The following is a 22,933-nucleotide window of genomic DNA, read 5'->3' as shown; positions in this document are numbered from 1 at the left end:
TCAGCCCCCAACAGCTTCAGAAGCCCAGAGCAGAGCCCCCCCTCCACTGCCCAGGACTCCAGGGGAGGTGCCGATTCCCCCGGCCCCGGAGCAGCAAGGACCAAAGTGGCAGCAGCTCTTCACACCCCCACCCCCAGGTCCCCGTGCAGAAGGGGCAGCTGTGTGACGGCTGCTGCTGTCCGTGGGGTTCGCGGGGCTCAGGCCAGACACCTGGGCTGGGGACCCCCCCCCCCTATCCCTGGGAGAGCGTCTGGGCCCAGGGTGTTCACATCCCGTCCTCACCCCTCCTGGAGCCCAGCCTGGCTCCTCACCTGGAACAAAGCAGTGGCCTCCATCGGCCTGGCTGCTGCCAGAGGCCCAGGTGCTGCCGCTGTCCCAGGCTGAGCTGCCGGTGCTGGGACAGGGACCTTCCCCCTCCTGGCCGGCGGGGGCTGGAAGGGCCTCAGAGACCGGGCAGGGCGATGCCTCCTGATGGGAACGAGGGCTGGGCTCCTGGGGCCGCTGCTGCCCACACAACAAGCCCCAGAGCCACCCTGCCCGGCGCCCCTCCTGGGCTGGGTCCTGTCTGCCAAACCGCAGCCTGGGCCAGCTCCACTGGGGCCTGGTCGGGGCCTCTCCCAGCTCGGCGCCTGCGCCGGGAGCCGGGGTCCTTTTCCAGAAGGCCGGGCACTTCCGCCGTCTGGCCTGGACGGGACCTGCTTCCCCGCCAGCGGGGACGCAGGGCTTGCTCTGCCCCTTGGGAAGGTGGCAGCTGCTTCCCTCAGGCTCTGGGGCCACCTGCAGAGCCTTCCTCCGCAACATCCGCAGGAGCCTGGCCATCCTGGAACCGAGCGGGGAGCAGGGGTGAATCTGGGCTCAAGGCAGCCTTTCATTCCTGGGCCTTTTCTGTCCCTCCTCCTCCCTGCTCCAACCACAGCAGCCCCCTCTGCCCCCACAGGAGTGCAGGGAGTGCCATCTACACACACAAGCAGGAGTTCATTGCATGATCTGCTCCCAACGTTCCCCCTCATAATCCCTGCTGCTGCAATATCCAGGAAGTCTCATCCTTTTCGAGCAGTGGGGTCAGTCCCAAACACCACCGGTTCCTCTGGACAAGCAGCCCGCTCCTGTCGTCCCAGGCCACTCTCCCACCCAGGCTAGAGAAGGAAGAGAACCCAGGAGTCTGGACTTCTCCTGGGAAACCATTCACCACGTCAAAGTCACAAAGAGCCTAGGCACAGGAAGACCAGGGCCCTCCTCGTTCCCCATTGATTTCCAGGCTCAGCAGCTCACAGGGAGACTCTCAGCCTGGGGAACAGTGTCCCACAAGGGAAGGGCTGGGAGCCCCATTGCTGGAACCTTTCCAAACACACTGGAGATGGCTCTGGAGAAGCCCCTGCCTGGCCCAAGAGTGAGGGGCTCTTGGGGGCTGTTTGCAAAGGAAATCCCCCTTTGGAGATAGTCTCTCCCCGTTTCTGCCTCTCCCCAGACAGACAGGGGAAGCCACCGAGGAACCCGAATGCCACTCACTTGCTCTCAGTGATGGGATGATGGATGGCGGATGTTCAGGGTCAGCAGACGTCCCTCGCCCTCCTCCTCACTCTCCAAGCCCAAGGCAGGCTGGAGAGGGTGGTGACCTCAGGAGTTACCCTGCCCAGCCAGCAGGCAGGGTGATGACACGAGGGCGATCGACTGGCTGTGAAAACAAGAGTCTGTCTGATTGCCAAGGGACGGAGAAACTCAGCCAGCAGCAGGGGGGTGCAGAACACGGCCCTAGGGTGGAGGTGACAGCGCCTCCAGGATCCTGACATCCCAGCACTTTACACACCTTCCTGGAGCCTCCCAAACCCACTGGGCTGTAGCCATGGGACCCCAACCCTACTGATGGCAAACGGGCCTCAGCTACCGGCTCAGGGCCACACTGAATGTCAGAGCCATGGATGGACCCCTTCACTAACCACTGCCGCACACTCCCTCCCACAGCTGGCAATTGCAACCAGGCCCTAATGTCTGGTCCCCCTGACTTTGAGAGAGAGGGTCACTCCTGCTTCCATTGCTGCCTATTGATCTGTGGGACTTTGGGCAAGTTGCTCCCCCTCTCTATGGCTCTCTGGGACTCACATCCCTGAATGGGCTTTAAAAAAAACAATGGTTAAAGTTTGGCCCCAACTAGTTCTTCTTTCTCAAGACTAGCCATTTTAGCAAAGTTTAGAATTCTTGACATTCATCACCTGGAAACATCCCTTTCTCCTTCGCAGACGGCCTTAACATCCCTTATCTCACCCAGGCTCCCTGCTGCCTGGACTTAGAGAATTGACCCTGTTCCCATTGGACCTACCCAAGGTGTCACACAGCAAAGCGGTGACAGAGCCAGAAAGAGAAGACAACAGTCCTGACTCCTGTTCAAACAAACAGACAACAACCCCCCAGAGGCAGGATAAAGCCCAGGAAATCAGGTGTGAACATTTTCATGGAAACCATTTTCTGTCAGAAAATCCATTCAGACGAAACCACTTTGTTTCTTGAAATCATAAGAAGTAGGATGAAATTTCTTTGCAAAAATATTTGTTTGCAAAATAAGAGCATCTCCTGTTTGTCACAGTGCATTAAACTGTCTCGTCGTTCACAAAGGGGAGACACTATGATCTAGCAAAAAGAAAAAGGAGGACTTGTGGCACCTTAGAGACTAACGAATTTATTTGAGCATAAGCTTTCGTGAGCTCCAGCTCACTTCATCGGATGCATCTGTATCTCACGAAAGCTTATGCTCAAATAAATTGGTTCGTCTCTAAGGTGCCACAAGTCCTCCTGTTCTTTTTGCGAATACAGACTAACACGGCTGCTACTCTGAAACCAACTATGATCTAGAAAATTAGATGAGATGCTTCAGTCTGAGCTAAGTAGTTGCTGCTCTTCACAATTTCAAAAGAATAAAATACAAATCCAATAGAATATTAGGTCATAATCGGATATGGCTCAGTGTGATAGGACACCCCTAGTCTGCACTGCTCCGAGTGACACTCTTCAGTGGATCCCCAGCATCCACCCATGGCGAGGTAGGTGGGAGAGGATTGTTATTCGTTCTTGACAGAAGGAGAAACGAAGGCTGAGAAAGGAGCAGGGACTTGTCTTAGCTGATGCAGCCAGTCAGTAGCAGAGTTGCTCTCAAATGAGCTACAGACCAACAATGGTTCATAGTAATTATTCAGCAAGTACTTGAGAAGAATTGGAATGTTGGAGAGGATCATAAACTGCTCCGAGACAATGAATGGAGAGCAGCATCCACATTGGTCAAACATTTAACTGGTTGTGACTTATTTGCTTGGTCATAAAAGAGAACAACAAAGACTAGAGTTTCCTCCCTGTCAATAGCTCCCTCCTCAGCCAATCAAGGTTGAGACTTTGAGGGGTGGGAGGCTAAGGGTTCTCAACAAATAGCCCAAAGAATGGCCCTGGTTACCCCCGAGGGAATCACTCTCGGAGCACTATTCCAGTCTCACCTCTCTGTGTGGGCCTCCCACAACACCCCCCCCCCGTCCGGCCCCCGCTCCACACACAGAGCTCCTGGTGGTGGGAGGAGAGCAGAGGAAAAGATAAAAGGAAGCAAGAAGAGAAAAGTAGGAGGGACAGAGAAAAAGGGAAAACAAAAAGGAGAAACCCCAACGTCCCCAGTGATTCTAAGGGACAAAGTCCTAGGTCGGAAATAAAATACTGCCCCCACAATCTAATGTTTTCCTTGCCCAAAAATCAGCCGGCACCTGATGGATCAGACTGAACAGGTTCCAAACCTCTCTGAGGCTCTTACCTTCTATATAGGGACGTCTGCTTTCGAGTAAAACCACTAAAAGAAAAGGAGAAAACTCCGAAGAGGGTCCTCCTTGCGCTCACGAACGTGCAAGTGAATGCTCTCTCAGTCCTCCAGGAGAGACCTCGAGAAGGAGACGTGCTGAAGCAAAGCCACAGGGATCTCCGAGGTTGCCCCTGTCCTGCACCCCTGTCCTGCCTGGCTGATGTCAAGATCTCTCTGTGAGATCATCGCCTCCCCACCACCTTTGTCCAATAGGCTGAGGTCCTGCCAAAGGCCCTTGTGATGTCAATGCCACACCCACCCCTCCCTTGCAGTGCTGATGTCCTGCCCCTGTCCAGCCACACTGGATGTTTGAGCTGCTTCCCCTGGATCATCCCACTCAATGACTCTTCCTTGTGAGGTGACACCGACTACACAGTCGAACACAGAGGTTCTTCCCCAGGCCGCAATTAGGTTTTCACAAGTTAGTTGACTTTATGGCCAGAAGGAACCGTTAGAGCATTTAATCTGATCCCCTGCGTATCCTAAGGCCTCCTGTATGTCAGAAGAGCTGGGCTTTTCTTTTACTCAGCGTTTTCCAGAAAGGCATCTCGTCTTTATTCAAAGTGATCAAGAGATGGAGAAGCCATCATTTCTCTTGGTTCTTTGTGCCAATGACGAACCACCCTCTTACAAATTTGGGTCTTATTGTCATTATACTTTTTCTGATTTCTGCTTCCATCCATGGGGTCTTGTCATGCCTCTGCTACATAAAAAGAGCCATTTACGCTCAACATTTTCTCTCCATGAAGTCAAGCAACTCACCTCTCCTTCTTCTTTTGTATATACTAAACAGATTGAGCTTTTTCAATGTCTCATTAGAAGGCATCATCCCCATCACTCACTTACAAATCTTTTCTGTACCCTCTCCAATTGTTTTAACATAATATTCAAAATGTGGACACAAGAACTGGATTCAACATTCCAACATCAGTCTCACCAATGCTCTTTCACTTCCCTTTCCATCCTCACTACTCTATCCAGCCAAGAATGGCTTTCACCTTTTTTAACACAGTTTCACACTGACAGATCATGTTGAGCAGCTCGTCCACTATGGCCCCGAAATCCTTTTCAGGGTCAATGCTTTCCAGCGGATTGTCCCCCATTCTGTAGGGTGCCACCTGACTCCTTTGTTACTGGAGCTATGGGGTTGCATTTGGCTTTATAAAAACCTAATTCTTTAGTAAGTGTTTTAGAAGAACTAGCCCATTAGAGAGAGAATCGTGAATTACTCAAAGACAATGAATGGAGAAAAGCGGAAAGAGCAATCAAATACATGTTTGGTTACAGCCTATTTCCTTGGTCTTAAAAGAGGGTAACAAAGACCTGAGCCTCCTCCCTCACAATAGCCCCAAGCTCCCCCAATCAGCATTGAGACTCTGAGAAGCAGAAAGCTGAGAGTTCTCACCAGATGTCCCGGGTCACCACCGGAGGGAGTCACTCTTAGAGCACCATTCCAGCCACTTGTCTTTGGGAGGGCCTCCCGCAATGAGAGTTGGAATGCAAACCCCCCCCCCGCCCCCCCTCCATCCCCAACTCCACATGCACAGACAGGTCCTGGTGGTGAAAGGAAAGCAGGGGAAAGGGACAAAGATGCAAGAGAAGACGAGAAAAGAGGGAGAGACAGGAAAAGGGAAAACAAAAAGGAGAAACCCCAACGTCCCCAGTAATTCTAAGGGACAAAGTCCTAGGTCGGAAATAAAATACTGCCCCCACAATCGAGGCTTTTCCTTTCCTAAAAATCAGCCGGCACGTGATAGATCAGACTGAACAGGTTCCAAACCTCTCTGAGGCTCTTACCTTTTCTATAGGGACGTCTGTTTTCGAGCAAAACCACTACAAGAAAAGGAGAAAACTCCGAAGAGGGTCCTCCTTGCGCTCACGAACGTACAAGTGAATGCTCTCTCAGTCCTCCAGGAGAGACCTCGAGAAGGAGACGTGCTGAAGCAAAGCCACAGGGATCTCCAAGGTTGCCCCTGTCCTGCACCCCTGTCCTGCCTGGCTGATGTCAAGATCTCTCTGTGAGATCATCGCCTCCCCGCCACCTTTGTCCAATAGGCTGAGGTTCTGCCAAAGGCCCTTGTGATGTCACTGCCACACCCACCCCTCCCCTGCAGTGCTGATGTCCTGCCCCTGTCCAGCCACACTGGATGTTTCAGCTGCTTCCCCTGGATCACCCCACGCAATGTGCGTTCATTGTGGGCTCAAGCCGTACACAGTAAAACATCAGAGGCTTCTCCCCATGCTATGCTCAGTTTTTCATACATGAGCAGACTTTATGGACAGAAGAGACAATTAGAGCATGTCATCTCACCCCCTGCATATCACATGCTTTCTGGAGAGCAAAGTAGCTAGTTTTTGACTACACACATTCCAGAAAGGCATCTCGTCTTCATTAGAAGACATCAAGTGGTGGGGAATTCCCACCACTTCCCTTTCTAGTTTGTTCCTTTGGTGATTCATCCTCACGGTTGAATATGTGTGCCCTCTTTCGGATACGAATTGGTCTCTTTTGAGTTTCCAGCCACTGTTATGCTTTTCTCGGCTAGATTAATGAGCCCTTTCATACCCGATATTTTCTCTCCGTGAAGTCACTTCAACACTTCAATGACGTCACCTCCCGATCTTTTTTATCATCTAAACAGGCTGAGCTCTTTCAATAGCTCATTTACAGGCATTTTTCTCCAGCCCACAAAACGTTTCATTGCTTTTTGCTGCCCCATCTCCAATATTTCCAAATCTTTTTTCAAAGGTGGACACCAAAACTGAATGCAGGACTCCATGATCCGTCTTCCTCATGGTGTGTCACCTCCCTATGCTCCTCACTGCTCTTTTCATACATCTAATGATGGCTTTAGCCCTGTTCACCACAGCATCCCCCTGGGTGCTCATGTTGAATGGCTTGCCTAGCATGGCCCTAAATCCTCTTCACAGTCAGTGCTTTCCTGGATACACTTCCCCACTCTGTAGGTGTGGCCTGCATGCTTGTCGCTAGCTATAGGACCCTTCATTTGGTTCTTTTCCAACTTGTTTTCTTTGAATGGCTCCAGCTTCTCAAGGGATCCGATTGCTCTGTGTGTCTGCCCTCTCCTCATCCTTAATTACCACTCTGCTACTATTTTATCACCCACCAATGTTAGCAGCAGTGATTTTTTATTTGGGTTGCAGTTCTATTTTGGGGGGGAGGGATAGCAGTTCTATTTGGGGGGAGGGATAGCTCAGTGGTTTGAGCATTGGCCTGCTAAACCCAGGGTTGTGAGCTCAATCCTTGAGGGGGGCCATTTGGGTCAAAAATTGGGGATTGGTCCTGCTTTGAGCAGAGGCTTGGACTAGATGACCTCCTGAGGTCCCTTCCAACCCTGATATTCTATGATTCTTTGAGATTTATTTTCAAGAATTAGTCCTTGAGAGCCTCTTCGTATCCCTCGTGCTCAGAACCTGCTCCGCACAGCACAGCGAGAAAAAGCCGCCCAGCCCAGCTGTGCCCTAGGGGCTAAGCACAGAACAAACATAGGGAGCTTGTGTCATCCACAGCTTCTGAACAACATGTGGGGGTCATCAGCTTACAAATACACTCTAGACCGGTAGCGTAGACAGGCCCCAAATGTATCTAAGTGTCCCGCCTTGAAAAACAGGAGAGGAAAAAACATAACCTTGAGTAACTTTATTTTATAGTCGTGGAAACTGAGGCACACAGAAGCAAAGAGATTCGCTCATGGTCAAAAAGCCAGGAAGAGAAAATGGCAGATCTGCTGATAGTCAGTCCTGGGCCCTAGCCGTGTTTGTCCTGGTCTCTCTGCTTCAGCTCCAGTAACAACCTGAGTCGAGGTTTTCTTCTTCTCCGTGTCCTTTAACTTCACGTCACTGGAGAAGAAAGATTGTTTCTGACCAGCTGGCTCTAATGCTTGGAGATGTCTTTCCAGAAGTCGTGATCTGGCTCAGTCCCACGTAGTAGGTTTTCTGGAGGAAGCACTCGGTGACGTTCTAGGGCTTGTGTTACACAGAAGATGGACAGAATGGTCCTTTCTGACCTTCAATTATTTCTTTCGCTAGGAGGATAACGCTGGACATTTTCTCTCATTCACTTTCCTTTGGAATAATTTCAATCCAGTCCAAAGGATTTCCTCTTCCATTGTGTCTTCAGCACCTTTCCTAGCAAACAGTTACTGTTCGAGCACAGGTTTCCAGTTTCAGGCTGTCCCAGGGTGAGATAGCCATGAAAGGGGAAGTAGCTCAACTGAACCTATCCCCAGGTGAAGGGAATAAGTGCAGGGGTCACATGAGAAGGAGCAGCATGTAACTAGGATCCAAGCCTGTTGGACGATATAAGAACAGCCTGTGCTCGGCCAGGAGAGAGACCCACAATGGGAACAGGCCTGGGAGGGGCTTGGATAGTCCTTTCAAGTCAGTTTCGGTACACAGTAGGGCATGGAACAGCCAAGCTGCTAGGGTTGGGAGCTGAGCCTATCATTGTCACTATCATTGACCCCATTTTAGAGGTGTGGAAACTGAGGTCCAGAGAGGGGTCTGGCCTTAAACCTGAATCTGAGCCCGGGTTTACTATGTGGTGTAGAATCTGTCGACTGTGTGGTTCTTCCATCTTCCTCAGAGACACCTGGGGCCGACTGCTGCTGGAGACAGGATTCTGGTGTAGTTGGGCCCTGGATTTGATCCAGCCTGGATCAGCGTCACTATGTTCCAGTGACAAAATTGAGGCAGCAGACTGAGTAGCCCCATTATAGACACTAAACCAAAGCAAAATCGGAGGTGGATTTAAGCAACTTTTTACACATCAGTTTCATTCCTCTCCTCAGACAGACAAGGTTTAATTTCTGCCTACGTTCCCCACCCCTCCAAATCACCCAAAACAAGCCAATCTGCTTTGGGTCGGCACCGGTCCATGTCCATCATGCCAGTGGCCGACCGCTAGTACAGCCGTAATAACACCAGACCCCCAAAAGACCCCCCTCAACAGCGCACCACCCCACCAGAAATGCCCCAAGCATCACTGGCCAACAGCGGTGGTGCTGTGCACGCCACTCCCTCCCCCCACAACCCCCAAACCCAGCCTGGCCACTCCCCAGTCCTCCCCAGCCCCAACTTGGCCCAAGCTGTGCTGCAGCCCCCCCCAGCTTTGCAACCCCCTGTCACCCACTGCCTGCGTCCCCCCTCCCCCATGCAGGTGCAACACCACCACCAGAAATGCACCAACAGAAAGATCACTGACCACAGCCCACTGTTATCAGCTCACCCAACCCCCCGAGCAGTCCAGGCAGGAGGCAGGCGGTGGGGAGAGAGTAGGCACTGCAGGGCACGGACACACACACACGCATCATGCAACACTCTCACCGCGAGGACCTCACTTAGGGAAGACGAACCCAACCCACAGCTGACTGAGCTGGATTCCAGGTTCCCTCCTTCATCTGTAATGCCCTATCGGGCTGACCTGTCGCACTGGCCTCTCCCCCATTGGCCCTGGGAACTGTCAGTCTCAGAGTCCTGGTTTCTTCCCCTCTCCTTGCTTTGGGTGTTGGGAGAGGGATTGGGCAACAGGGAGCCAATCATGTTCTCCGGCAGGACATTAAAAAAAAAAAAAAGCAGCCAAAAAAGCCCCCAAAGAAGCCACGTGAAAAACGCCCAGTTGGGGTTAAACCACATCTTAGATCCCTGTGACACTGTCTGCAGGGAGCCATGGCTGCAGTGAATCCTCTGAAAAGCTTCCAAGATGAAGCAACTTGCTCCATCTGTCTGAGTTTTTATAAGGATCCCGTGTTTTTAGATTGCTGGCACGGTTTCTGCCAAGCCTGCATCACCCAGTGCTGAGAGGGATCGGATACAGCTGTCTCCTGTCCTCAGTGCAGAGGACTTTCCCCAGAGGACCCTCAGGCCGAACAGACAACTGGGGAACTTTGTGGAAATAGCCAAGCAGCTGAGTTTCCAAACAGCAGCAGGAGAAGGTTGGTGCAAGGCGCACCAGGAGCCTTTCAAACTCTTCTGTAACCAGGACCAAATGCTCATCTGTGTGATCTGCAGAGAGTCCCGGGCTCACCGTACTCACAGGGTGGTCCCCACAGAGGAGGCTGCCCAGGCCTACAAGGTAGGAATCTGCTGTGCAGGGTAATTACTTCGGTTTGGGCATGTTTGCAATTTGTATTACAATAGCTCCTAACGGCACCGAGATCAGGGCCCTTGTTGTGCGAGGCTCTGTACAAACACACAGAGAGTCTAAACCAGTGGTCCCCAAATTTTTCCCCTCAGGCTCTCCCTTACCCTGGCTATGGCCCCCCACCCGCAGCTGCAGTTGGGAACTGTGAGTGGGGCCACAATCAGAGGCTGGGGCCACAGCTGTGGGGGTGTCTTGGGGTTGGAAGTGGGGCTGGGCCGGGAGTCGGGGGCTCAAACTGGGTTTGGGAGCAGAGCCAGGGTCAAGACTGGGGCTGGGAGTGGAGCTGGGGTAGGAGCCAGGGCCAAGGGGGCCATAGCAGATCTGAGTGGCACTCCCTTCCTGCCCCTTGTGGGGGCTGGTCTTGGCCCTGCCATGCTCCCTCAAATGTTCCTCTGTGCTCCAGTTGGGGGACCACTGATGTAAACAGTCAAGGTAGACAAAGGCTGGGGATTCTGAAAGGTACTTAAGGTGTCTATACCCCAGATTTAAGTGGATAAATCTGGAGTTTAGGCACCTAAATGCCAGTTTGAGGCTCCACTGCAATCCCCAGAATTCCTGTAAGAGCCCAAAAAGAAAAGGAGTACTTGTGGCACCTTAGAGACTCACCAATTTATTTGAGCATAAGCTTTCGTGAGCTACAGCTCACTTCATCGGATGCATAAAAGTGGAAAATGCAGTGAGGATGTTTTTATACACACAGAGCATGAAAAAATGGGTGTTTATCACTTCAAAAGGTTTTCTCCCCCCACCCCACTCTCCTGCTGGTAATAGCTTATCTAAAGTGATCACTCTCCTTACAATGTGTATGATAATCCACTTTTATGCATCCGATGAAGTGAGCTGCAGCTCACGAAAGCTCATGCTCAAAAAAATTGGTTAGTCTCTAAGGTGCCACAAGTCCTCCTTTTCTTTTTGCGAATACAGACTAACACGGCTGCTACTCTGAAACCTGTCATTATGGAGGAGCCCAGACTCACTCAGTGCCTGTGTATTCAGGGTACAACTTCTTTCAGTGCCTGTGTTTCTGTCTCTGGGCATGTGCATAGCTGCCCCCCATGGCATCTGGCTGCCTGTCTCCTGGCCACACCCAGAGCAATCCATGAGCTGGGGAAAACCAGGCAATCTGCTTCTCTCCTCTACGGGGCCTGATCTGGTGGGCATGCTCGGAGACAAATCAAAGGAGTGGGAGGGAAACAGAGGCACAGAAGCGGCAGTGACTTAACCAAGCTCACAAAGCAGCTCAGTAGGAGAGCCAGGAATTAAACCCTGGCCTCCCCATGCCCATCCTAGTACCCTAGCCACTCGACCACACCGCCTCTCATCACTCCTGTCATGCAGTTCTCTACCGTCACATTACCAACATCTCAGCACAGCTGCAGACTGGAGCCGTAGCGCCCCAGCTTGAGCATTTCACAGCTGATGACCGCTGCTTTCAGGCGAGCCACAGAAAAATAACACATGGTCAGCAGTGTTCTCAAGGAGTTTGTTCTCTGCTACTTTCTGACGCATAAGGTGCCCTGAAAGATTTCTGTTTAAGAAACAAAGGTTAATCTGCGTAACTTTTTCCTCAAGGAAAAACCAGGATGATGAATTCCCGTTTTCCCGGGTTTGCTGAAGGATGGTCACTTCGCTGCTCCTGAAGCAGAAATCATGGGCGACGGGTATGACGGGCCAGGGGAGGCACAGCCCTGCGTGGCCCCCTCCACCCCCAGACTCCCTCTTGCTTCCTGCCGGGGATCTGCAGCTCTTCCCCCATGGCTGGTCTGGGGGGGCCTCTGGCAGAAGGGGCCAGACTGGGGGTTAGCCTCCCTGAACCAGTGGCTCACGTCCTGCCCATACAACCTTTGAAGTTTTGCAACATTCTAGGGCCCATGAAGCCCAAGTGGATTGGAACCTTAAAAAGCCTGTTGGACAGAGCAATCCCCTCGGGGCAGAATCCGCTGTGCTGTACGCCACGCTAGCTGTAAGGACGAAGTGGGCTCAGTAGTGCCACAATAAGATTAAAGGAAGAAAATGGCTGATTCCCAGGACCATGTGGAACAAGCCCTTTCCCCCATGCCGAACAATCGAGCACAATATTTATGCACCTTGTGAGTGTGTTGGATTTTTAACCAGGAGTCTCTTTCTCCCAAGTGTTCATTAGGCACTGGAGTTTAATGTACTATTTTTTTTTAAAAGTGTGTTAAACATTCTTACCAAAACTCCCTTCCCTTTAAGTTGCTCAGCTTTAAGTCTCTGATGTCCAGCTTTCTTCATATAGTTTTCTCTGTCATTGCCTGGGAGCAGGGCACCCTACCCTACACTGCTGCAAAATGGATACGACTTCAACCCTTTGCCCTGCAGCACTTGGAGGATTCGCTGGAGGCAAAGGGCTGTTCTAGACAGAGTCCCTAAGTCTCTATATTAGGTCTGGTGCCCCCAAGGCCTCTCTCTTCCCCGGCAGCATGACATATACAGCATAGAAGGAAAGTAAGCAGGGCTGACAATGGGGCCTGAGATGCCCAGCTGCCATGAAATGAATGGGAGCTGTGCTTTTAAATCCTCTCTGTGGCTCTGCAACACCTCACCCCCGGAGAATTACAGAAGAAGATCCTTCGAGCACATTTTCAAGAGCACCAACTGACTTTAGGGCCGAAGTCCCATTTGCAAAGGAGATTTAGGCCCGAATCCCCAAATGCACTTGGGTGTTGTGATGCTCAGCGCTGCAATGCCTAACTTTTAGGCACCTAGAAAATCACTAAGGACATAAGAACGGCTGCACTGAGTCAGACCAGTGGTCCATGTAGCCCAGTATCGTGTCTTCCAACAGTGGCCAATGCCAGGTGCCCCAGAGGGAATGAACAGAACCCGGCAGTTATCAAAGGATTAATTCCCTGTTGCCCAGTCCCAGCATCTGACAATCAGACAAGCCCTTACAGTTGCCGGCCTGTAATTGCCAGGATTTCCTCTGGAGCCTTTTTTAAAAAGCTGGCTTTCCATCAGCTATCCTCCAGTCATCTGGTACAGTTTGGAACAACAAATCCTGAATTAGGCATGTGGGGGGAGAGAGGCATCCACAAAAGCCAGCGTGCTAGCTGGGGAGACTAGCCCTCCGGAGATACTGATGAGAGGGGTGTGTCCTAAGCCCCAACTCCCTCAGAGTTTGGTGTAGGAATGGGCCTGTCTCTGATCCACACCTGGGAACCCCTCTCCTGGAGTCGAGTGGCTTAGCTACCTAAGCTGTTTCATGCAAGATGGAGTTCTGCACCTGTGTTGCTCCGCACAACGTGGCCAGGGAAGAGGTTGAAGACTTTCTTCATAACTGTTAGCCTGCGGGTAGGGCACTCACCTTGTATGGGGAGACTCCAGTTCAAGTTCTCCCTCTGCCTGGTGAGGAGAAGAGATTTGAGTCTCCCACCTCTCAAGAGTCAGTTGTGACATTGCCATGAGCACCGTCCTGGGGCAACTTGAGAGGGAGATGGAAAGTCAATGGTAGTTGAGAACCCAACTTCATGAGACTTCTTTGAAAATCCCAGCTTCAGATAATGAAATCAGCACTGCACTGTATATAAATTGCACAGAGGACAGACTCCTCAGCAGGCTGACCTTCCCCCCCCCCCACCCCAACATTGTTTTTCTTGCCTCAGGAACAAATTCAAACCCAGTTGAACACACTGATGCAAGAGAGAGGAGAACTTCTGGAGTGGAAACAGGATGCAGAGACGCAAAGCCAGGAATATCTGGTAGGTCCCCATTGTTATGGTCCAGAAGTTACATCAGTCAGGGGTGATATTTCTCTCTGTGGGGAGAGTGTCAGCCCTTGTCTACACGCAGCACTGCTTTGATTTAGCTATGGCTACATCTACACGGCACACCGCTGGGGGCATCCTGTAGGGTATGTGTAGCTACACAGCACAGTGAGAAACAGGCTGTGTCCACACTGTCATGTGTAGCTACATGTGTGAATAAAAGACTCCAGCAGGGGGAGGCAGCGGAGCGGCCGGAGCCTTCCTCCACTCCCTGGAGCCTTTTCCTGTGGTGGGGAAAGGCTCTGGCACTGGGGAAGCAGCGGGACACTCGGTGTAGATGGGGGAGGCCCTGCTTGGGGGTGTATAGAGCCCTGTGTGTAGGGTTTATACCCAGAGGGTTCAGGCATATCGCGACTCTACTTGCTTAAGCCATGCCTCGCCATTTACACTGCTATTTATGCCCATGTTAGCGGTGCATATAGTGTAGGTCCTCTACACACCACCACAACATTTGTGTAGTACAGATGTACCTCAAATCACTTTTTAATGTAATGTCTTTGTTCTGGTGCAAGGCCCTCACAGGCAAACATTTTGAACCTAGTTTAATTTGACCCTAGTGTGGTGTGTAGGGTTCACCTTGTCCAGTTAAACTGAGATAAAATGTGCTAACTGGGAGCAAGGTCAAGCTCAGATCAGGGTGAGCTGTGATGTATTGGGGACCGAGAGACTTTGTCCGTTGGACCATATGAACTGGAACCATAAACTCACTGAACGTTAAATCTCACAAAATGAGGGTCAATCCATCCTCATGATTGTGTCCACCCATTATACACCACACCTGAACATAGCCATTCTATGAACAACATACCCTCATGTCTCAATGTCTGTACTTTGACCCCTTAACCTCTTACCCCCAATCGGGGATATTGCAGAGTATGGATTCCTTACGCCTCTCGATCGGAAACCGAACTTCGCTCCTCTTGATAATCCGTACATTATTCCCTGGTATCCAGAAACGTCTGCTCCAGGGGTTCTCAAACTGCAGGGAGCCATGGCTGCAGTGAATCCTCTGAAAAGCTTCCGAGATGAAGCAACTTGCTCCATCTGTCTGAGTTTTTATAAGGATCCCGTGTTTTTAGATTGCAGTTATGAACGTTCATAAACCGTGTTTTTATGAACGTTCATAAAACGTGTTTTAGATTGCGTTCATAAACCAGTCGGAGAACACTTCAATCTCTCTGGTCACACAATCACAGACATGAAGGTCGCTATCTTAAAACAAAAACAAAAAAACTTCAAATCCAGACTCCAGCGAGAAACTGCTGAATTGGAATTCATTTGCAAATTGGATACTATTAATTTAGGCTTAAATAGAGACTGGGAGTGGCTAAGTCATTATGCAAGGTAGCCTGTTTCCTCTTGTTTTTTCCTACCCCCCCCCCCCCCAGATGTTCTGGTTTAACTTGGATTTAAACTTGGAGAGTGGTCAGTTTAGATGAGCTATTACCAGCAGGAGAGTGAGTTTGTGTGTGTATGGGGGTGGGGGGGATGTGAGAAAACCTGGATCTATGCAGGAAATAGCCCGACTTGATTATGTAAAGAGTTGTCACTTTGGATGGGCTAGCACCAGCAAGAGAGTGAATTTGTGGGGGGGGGTGGAGGGTGAGAAAACCTGGATTTGTGCTGGAAATGGCCCACCTGTTGATCACTTTAGATAAGCTATTACCAGCAGGACAGTGGGGTGGGAGGAGGTATTGTTTCATATTCTCTGTGTGTATATAAAGTCTGCTGCAGTTTCCACGGTATGCATCTGATGAAGTGAGCTGTAGCTCACGAAAGCTCATGCTCAAATAAATTGGTTAGTCTCTAAGGTGCCACAAGTACTCCTTTTCTTTTTGCGAATACAGACTAACACGGCTGTTCCTCTGAAACCTGTCATTAGGCTCCTTAGCATCCAAAGTGACCTTTTGAAAATGGGAACTGGAGGCGTACGTCCCGAAGGCACTTCGGAACATGTTGTTCATTCAGGCCAGCTGAGAGACTGTCAGGCATATTCTCCTGAAATCTCAACCATGTGTTTGTAGTAGGTTGATATGAAAAGAGGGCTCTAAGAACTGTTCCTATCAGGGACATGGGGAGAGTCTAGGATGTCCAACTTTCTCATTTGTGAAAACCGGATGCTGAGCACCGGAACCTGCCCTGTGCCCTGCCGCCACTTTCCCTCGAGGTCCCGCCCCCCACTCCTCTGTCCCTCTCCCACTGTCGCTTGCTGCTCTCTCCACCTCCCTCCCCCTGCCAGCTGAGCAGAGCTCTAGGGGTGTGGTGGAGGTGACTGGGGCAGGGTGGGAGAGGGAGAGCCACGCTCCAGGGGTGGAGGGGTGATTGGAGCAGGATGGGGGAGATGCCGGTACTTTTCTCCCCCCCATGGAGCCACCCCTGAGTGCTCCTCCAGGCTCCAGCAGCAGCTGCTGCTCTTCTCGCCCTCTGGTGGTGGAAGCCAGTTACTGTGGGTAACCGGACTTCTCATGTCCAGTCAGCAGTGCTGACCGGACACTGCCAGGTTTCCCTTTTGACTGGACTTCCCAGTTGAAAACTGGACATCTGGCAACCCTTGTCCTTGATCTGTCCTTTCCTGTTTGTGTCCCTTCATTATAGGGAAAGATAGAAGCTGAGAGGCAGAAGATCATGTCTGAATTTGAGCAACTGCGGCAGTTCCTGGATGAGCAAGAGCGACTCCTGCTGGCCCAACTGGAAGAGCTGGACAAGGAAATTGTGAAGATACAGGATGAAAATGTCACCAAACTGTCTGAAAAGATTTCCCGTCTCGGTGACTTGATCAGTGAGATAGAAGAGAAGTGTCAGCAGCCAACAAGTGAATTCCTGCAGGTGAGACAGTTAGAGACACCCAGATCCCTGCCCAGGGAAGGGAGAGATTCTGATTGATTAGCTTTGGAGTTTATTAAGTTCTTGGAGAGGTCCTACTCCACAATGGAGACTGTCAGTGTGTCCTTTAACGAAGTGAGGGAAAACAAAATGTGACATTTCTAATATTTCCAATGTGGAAACAGTTTTGCTGTTTTAAAGGCAGATGGTTCAGGCCTTTTTGAGACATCCTGTGTAAGCCCCTTCATTTTCAGTTTAAACCAATTTTTATCAAAAAATTTCTGGGTTTTACAAAAAAGTATTATTGAGGTTTTTCTGATTTTCATCCTACTTTTTTATCATTCAAATATATACTAAAAACTTGTTTTATTAAGAAAATACAATACATTGCATGAGATCTCTGTATTCCGATAATACATTAGTCTGTGTGTATATGCAAAGCTGCCCGCTGAAGAAAGAGCGTATTGTTCTAGCAGATGCACACAATAAACCAACAGGCACGCACGCAAGCTCTGAAGTGCGTGTGCGTCTGAACCTACTGATAAATCACACACCCACCAAGTACACATTTCAAACTGTTAGTAGACAACGGGTTAAAGATTTGACGCACTGAAATGGGAAGAAAATGAAAATCTACATCAGAATACATTTCAGAACACAAGGAAGTATTCAAAAGGGCTAAAGAAACAACAACAGGAGAGAAGGATGAAGTTGAGCGTATGTGCTGCAAATGGTGTGGCCCAATTATCGAAGGTGAATATTTATAGACTAATCGTTCTAAGCAAAGCTTTTGATACGGTCTCCCACAGCATTCTGGCCAGCAAGTTAAAGAAGTATGGGCTGGATGAATGGACTATAAGGTGGATAGAAAGCTGACTAGATTGTCAGGCTCAACAGGTAGTGATCGATGGCTCCATATCTAGTTGGCAGCCAGTGTCAAGCAGAGTGCCCCAAGGGTCAGTCCTGGGGCCGGTTTTGTTCAATATCTTCATTAATGATCTGGAGGATGGTGTGGATTGCACCCTCAGCAATTGCACCTGCAGATGACACTAAACTGGGAGGAGGGGTAGATATGCTGGAGGGTAGGGATAGGATACAGAGGAACCTAGACAAATTAGAGGATTGGGCCAAAAGAAATCTGATGAGGTTCAACAAGGACAAGTGCACTTAGGACAGAAGAATCCCATGAACTGCTACAAACTAGGGACCGAATGGCTAAGCAGCAGTTCTGCAGAAAAGGACCTAGGGGTTACAGTGGACGAGAAGCAGGGAGTGGAACATAGGTTTCCAGAGTCCTACAGCAACCCCTTAACCACTGGAGCATCCTTTTCCATGAGATTAGGCCCTTCTCTCTGAGGGGCAGCCTGTGGACCCCTTACTCTCTTTAACTCCCATTGGAGGAGCTAGGCATTTAAAAACTCCAGTGAGGAGATGAATTGTCTCACCAGTGGGAGATAGAGGCTCTCATTGAGCCCACAAGAGAGCAGCCTCTGGTAGCTCATTCTCAAGAAAGAAAAGATTTAGGGTGTTTCCCCCTTCCCCCCCCAGGTGTGAGAAGGTGAAGTTCGAGAAACCAATGGCTGTGCCACAGGATGTGAGCGAGAAAGTTGGCGTCTCTTCCCAAAGAAATGTTTGTCTACAGGAGGCTCTGAATAAATTCAGAGGTAACTTAACAGTTATTTGGGCTCATGATATGGCGATGGCACATCGAGATGTGCCTCTGACTGTGGAAGGAGATGGACTCTGGCCTATTAGTTCTCAGCTCGTCACAGCTAGACGTCTGTGGGTGGGATGGGGAGGGCTCAGGGCTGATGCCAGTTTGCCAGGACTCCACTTGGATTGTCTCAGACCCAACCATGGGTGTCAAAATTGGCCACTCAGCATTTCAGAGACACACAATCGCCAGATGTTTTAGAAAATGTTGAATTTCACCTCCATGGCTGGGATTTTCCAAGGGACCTAAGGGATTTAGGCCCCATCTCTCTCTGACTGTCAATGGGAGTTGGCCACCACGTGGCCTCAGCCCTTTTGAAAATCCCAGACTCTGTACCTCAAGTTCCTCCATCTTGAAAAAGGAGGAAATAATGGCCAACCTACCTTGTTGTGCTAATTAGTGAATGCCACCGAGTGCTTTGAGATCGTTGGAGTAAGGCAGGAGATGGACGATATATTTTGGACGATGATTTCACTTTAGTTTGGTCTCACTGGAAAGGTCTCCCCATTCCGATCTGCCTCTCGTTCTATGGTCTTTTCCTTTGGGCTGTCTCTCAGAATTAAACGGTAATTCATTCCACGGCATGGAATCAGAACGGTTCCATGCCGTGCTGCGACAGCCATGTCAGCCCCAGGATATTAAGCAGGGTGGGGGAGGTCATAGCTTTTATTGGACCAACTCCTGTTGGTGACAGAGACAAGTTTTTGAGCTACATGGACCTGAAGAAGAGCTCTGAGTAAGCTCCAAAGCTTGTCTCTCTCAATCACGGTTACATTAATTAACGGTAGAAATGTCACCAGAGTCAAGACAACATGAAATCACCTCTCTTCCAATCCTTCCTTTCTCTTGAGACCCGGCCCTATGAACTGAGCTCAAATGCAGAGAGAAAGGGTATGGGCTAGATTCACAAAAGGACTTGGGGTGAGGGGGTCTACTTGCCATTTTAGGCACCTCAGTCCCAGAATTAGACCACACTGGGATTCACAAAGACCCCCACTTAGCTGCAACCAAACCTTGTAGGTGCCTAAAATTACTCATCATCTCTATTTTTGCGGTATTTTTGTCACCCACTGGGTAACAACGTTGCATATTGGGAAACTGAGGCATATATAGGCTTCATTAAAAAATTGAAAAAAATCCCAGTTTCTCACACCCTCCGAACAATACCTCCTTGATGCCTGGCGGGAACCATGGGGAATTTCCTGCTCAGCTTCAGCCAACAGGCAGCTCCCCAGGACTGACACTCAGGGCCCACCCCAGCCAGGCTACTGGGGAGCCTGAGAAATGGTCCTAGCCTCCCCCAGGGCTGAGCTCTGCCCGTAAGGGTCTGTCTGCACTGCAGAGTGAACCCTGGGGCTCAGCACCCAGGTTAGCCTGGGCTGGGTGCAAGGAGCCATGCTGCTGAGCCTGACCTCACTTACTGGGTCCTCACGGGTGCTGCTGTGGCTCTGGGACTCTGGGAGCACATCCCCTGGCTGACCAGCTATTCTGAGTTTCTTTCCCAGTGATTCGTGGGGTACCCGGTCTGTCTTTCACAGGGGAACTGGGGGGAAGGCACTGGAGGACTATTTTCCCTCAGGTCAAGCTGGCAGTGGCATTCGGGGGGAGGCTTTTCACCTTCCTCCGCAGCATGTGGCTGCGGGTGATGTGCCAGGATTATCTGGGGGTATCTCACCGAATCATTTCCCTGCATTGCGGAGGCCTCAGGCACTGGTGACCCTCGGGGCCGCCTCCTTCTCTGCCTGTGGCACATCATAGCACAGTCGGCTGCAGGCTGTCAGGCTTTGGGCTCATGTTGGTTGTTGCATTAGGTGGGTGCTGGGTGGGGTTGGTGGCCTGTGATATACGGGGGTCAGATTAGATGACCTGATGGTCCCTTCTGGCCTCAGACTCTCTCACTCTCAGCACTGGAGTGGTTTAGCCTGCACAGAGGTGCCGACTTCCCCAGTTCCCAAGGGGGTGCTTGACCCTTGCTCTGCCCCGGGCCCCACCCCCACTCCACCCCTGCCCCATCTCTTCCTGCCCCGCTCCATTCTGCCCCCTTCCCCTGCCTCTTTCTGCCCCCACTCCTCCCTCTTCCCCCCCCCCCCCCCCCCCGAACCTCCTGCCTACTGCTGAACAATGGATCCGTGGCAGGAGGAAGGCGCTGGGAGGGAGGGGGAGGAGCTGATCGGCGGGTGGGAGGTGCTTTGGGTACTTAACACTCTCCTCCTGCCTCTCTCTCCCCTCGTGCAGTGCAGGCCACTCCGGATCCAGACCTGGGGATTCCCTGTTCCGTCGTGTCCACAGATGAGAGTGTGGTACAGAAATACCAAGACACGGGATATTTAGTGACACAGAACAGGTTTCACCCTGCTGCCTGTGTGCTGGGCTATAAGGGCTTCACCTCAGGGAGGTGTTACTGGCAAGTGGAGGTGGGGAACAAACGTAATTGGGTTTTGGGCATTGCCAAAGAGTCTGTGATACATGAGGGAGCGAAAAGCCGTACACCAGAGGAGGGGATCTGGGCTTTGCAGAGTACAGGGAATGAGTACTCGGCCCTCACCTCCCCTGAGACTGCTCTGGCCCTACCTCGTAGCCCCAGTAACATTGGGGTTTATCTGGATTATGAAGGGGAGAAAGTTTCATTTTATGACGTTACATCTTCTGGCAGAGAGCCGATCTTTACTTTCACATCCTCTTTCACTGGGAAGATCATCCCCTTCTTTGGGAGCCGGCGTGTAGAATTTGAGTTCACTGGTAAGCATACCGTTATGTGTTCACTGGCCGACATATTGTTAATCCCTGTGACAGAGGAGTAGGGATCACTCAATATGAGCTGTCTAAAGTAGAACAAAGACATAGGTAATATATAAATTACAGCTATCACACTTTGCCATTCTAATCACAGTCTTGCCAGCCTGAAGCATTCAAAAAGTGTGTCAGGCCCCCCAGAATCATGAGATTGGCTGCAACATCTTTTTAAATATTGTGTCATTTTCTTTGCCTTCTGGTTTCCCAGCTTTTGGGGTGTTCTTGTTTCCGATTTTCAATCTTTGCTACACAAACGTGAAGGCAGGAAATGTATCTGCAGTATAATCTGAGGTTGCCTTGCAATCTACCTACTCCAGCTGCCGGGACTTTAAGAAAAACACCAAGTGCTGCGAGACTCACAATAAAATGATGAGAGAGGACAAGACTGACTTGCTTAGCATTATACTGGTGACAGGAGTTTCCCGACCCTCTTACATGCCTGTCTCTGTAACTCTGTGATCCTCCAGGCACACAAAAACTGGCCAACCAGCAGACACCAGGAGCCACTCTCAGGGTCACAGCAGAGCCTGCCTCTGGTAGAGCAGGTCTACACTTAAAATACTGCAGCAGAACAAATGCACCGGTGCTGCTCCGCCGCTGTAATGCTTAAGTGAAGATGCTCCTATGCCGACAGGAGAGCTTCTCCCACCAGTGTAGTTAATCCACCTCTGAGAGGCGGTAGCTATGTCCAGGGGAGAAGCTCTCCCGTCAATGTACCGCTGTCTACCCCAGGAGTTCAGTCGGTACGACTGCGTTCACTGAGGGGTGTGGATTTTTCACAGCCCTGAGCGATATGGTTCTACCCATGGAAGTTTATAGCGTAGACCTGGCTTAAGTTCTGACTCATTTCAGGTCATCCATCAAAGTCCTCTGCTCTTTACTTCTGAATATAAAAACCATAGTGGGGTTTCCCTCTCCCTCCAATTCCCCAGCTCAATGCTCCTATTTTGCTCTGTTTCGTTATTTGGATGCTGTAGATTCAGATGAGTAAATTCACAGAATAAAGTTTATTTCAATCTTCTGGTCTTGGACTTTGTCACAAGGGTACTAGATCTGTACGGCTCTGCCCTGAAAGGCTAGACAGACCCACCAGCAAATGCCTTGAAGGGGCTTGAAGAAAAGCAGCTGGGTAACTTTAAGCGAAAGCTCTAAAAGCAAAGCTTGAGGAAAGAGTAAATAAAATCAAAGCATCAAGCGATGCTTTCCTCGGGCAAGAAAAGAAGCAACAACATCCTCGCTGTGAAAGAAATCTGTTGGCAACTTCCAGCTGCCGAGGAACAGAAGGAAACTGGCAATAAAGTAGCCAGCTCACATTATCAACTGCAGTAATATTATGGGCTGGCACCTGGCCGCACCATGGTGCTGCAGCAGCATTTCTTTCCCAAACCAAATTATCCCTTTTTCTTTAAGTTCACATTCGCAGTCTGAGGGGCTAGAAACCTGATCCACCACCTGAGGGCAGAGGGAAGGGTCAGGGGTACAAATCTGGAGTCATTTGGTCAAGGGGTGCGTTAGATGCAGCCCCTCCCAACACGAGCTGTTTCCAAAACTGAGCTAGGCTGGAATACCAGCAGAATCCTGGCCAGGGCTGGGTGAGGGAGACTCCCAGCACACCCTGGAGCCGGCCCGGGGCTGGAAGGCAGAAGAACTCAATCTCTTCTGCGGCGGTTTCTCAGCAGTTTGTCTTGGCTGAGGCATCGCACCCTGGGGGAGGTACCTGTGCTTTGCAGATGTGGTAAGAGGCTGCAGAAGGTGAACTCAGACAAAGCTGGGACGATGTTTCATGGATTCCGAGGCCAGAAGGGGCCACTGTGATCTTCTAG

General features: G+C 50.6%; 1 protein-coding gene across 1 annotated transcript in view; it reads left to right on the top strand.

The window, feature by feature from the left end:
• LOC142068969 (zinc finger protein RFP-like) overlaps positions 1–22,097 on the top strand; it is a 49,026-nt gene extending 26,929 nt beyond the window's left edge. The window contains exon 6 of the mRNA XM_075119088.1: positions 20,553–22,097. Within this exon, the coding sequence (XP_074975189.1) occupies positions 20,553–21,118 (566 nt within the window). The 3' untranslated portion in view covers positions 21,119–22,097. The remainder of the gene's footprint in view (positions 1–20,552) is intronic.
• Positions 22,098–22,933: the final 836 nt, after the last annotated feature.

Source organism: Caretta caretta, chromosome 14, assembly GCF_965140235.1.
Source record: "Caretta caretta isolate rCarCar2 chromosome 14, rCarCar1.hap1, whole genome shotgun sequence".
Taxonomy (NCBI): domain Eukaryota; kingdom Metazoa; phylum Chordata; order Testudines; family Cheloniidae; genus Caretta; species Caretta caretta.
Note: the sequence above shows the minus strand (reverse complement) of the source record. Positions and strands in the feature narration are given on the sequence as shown.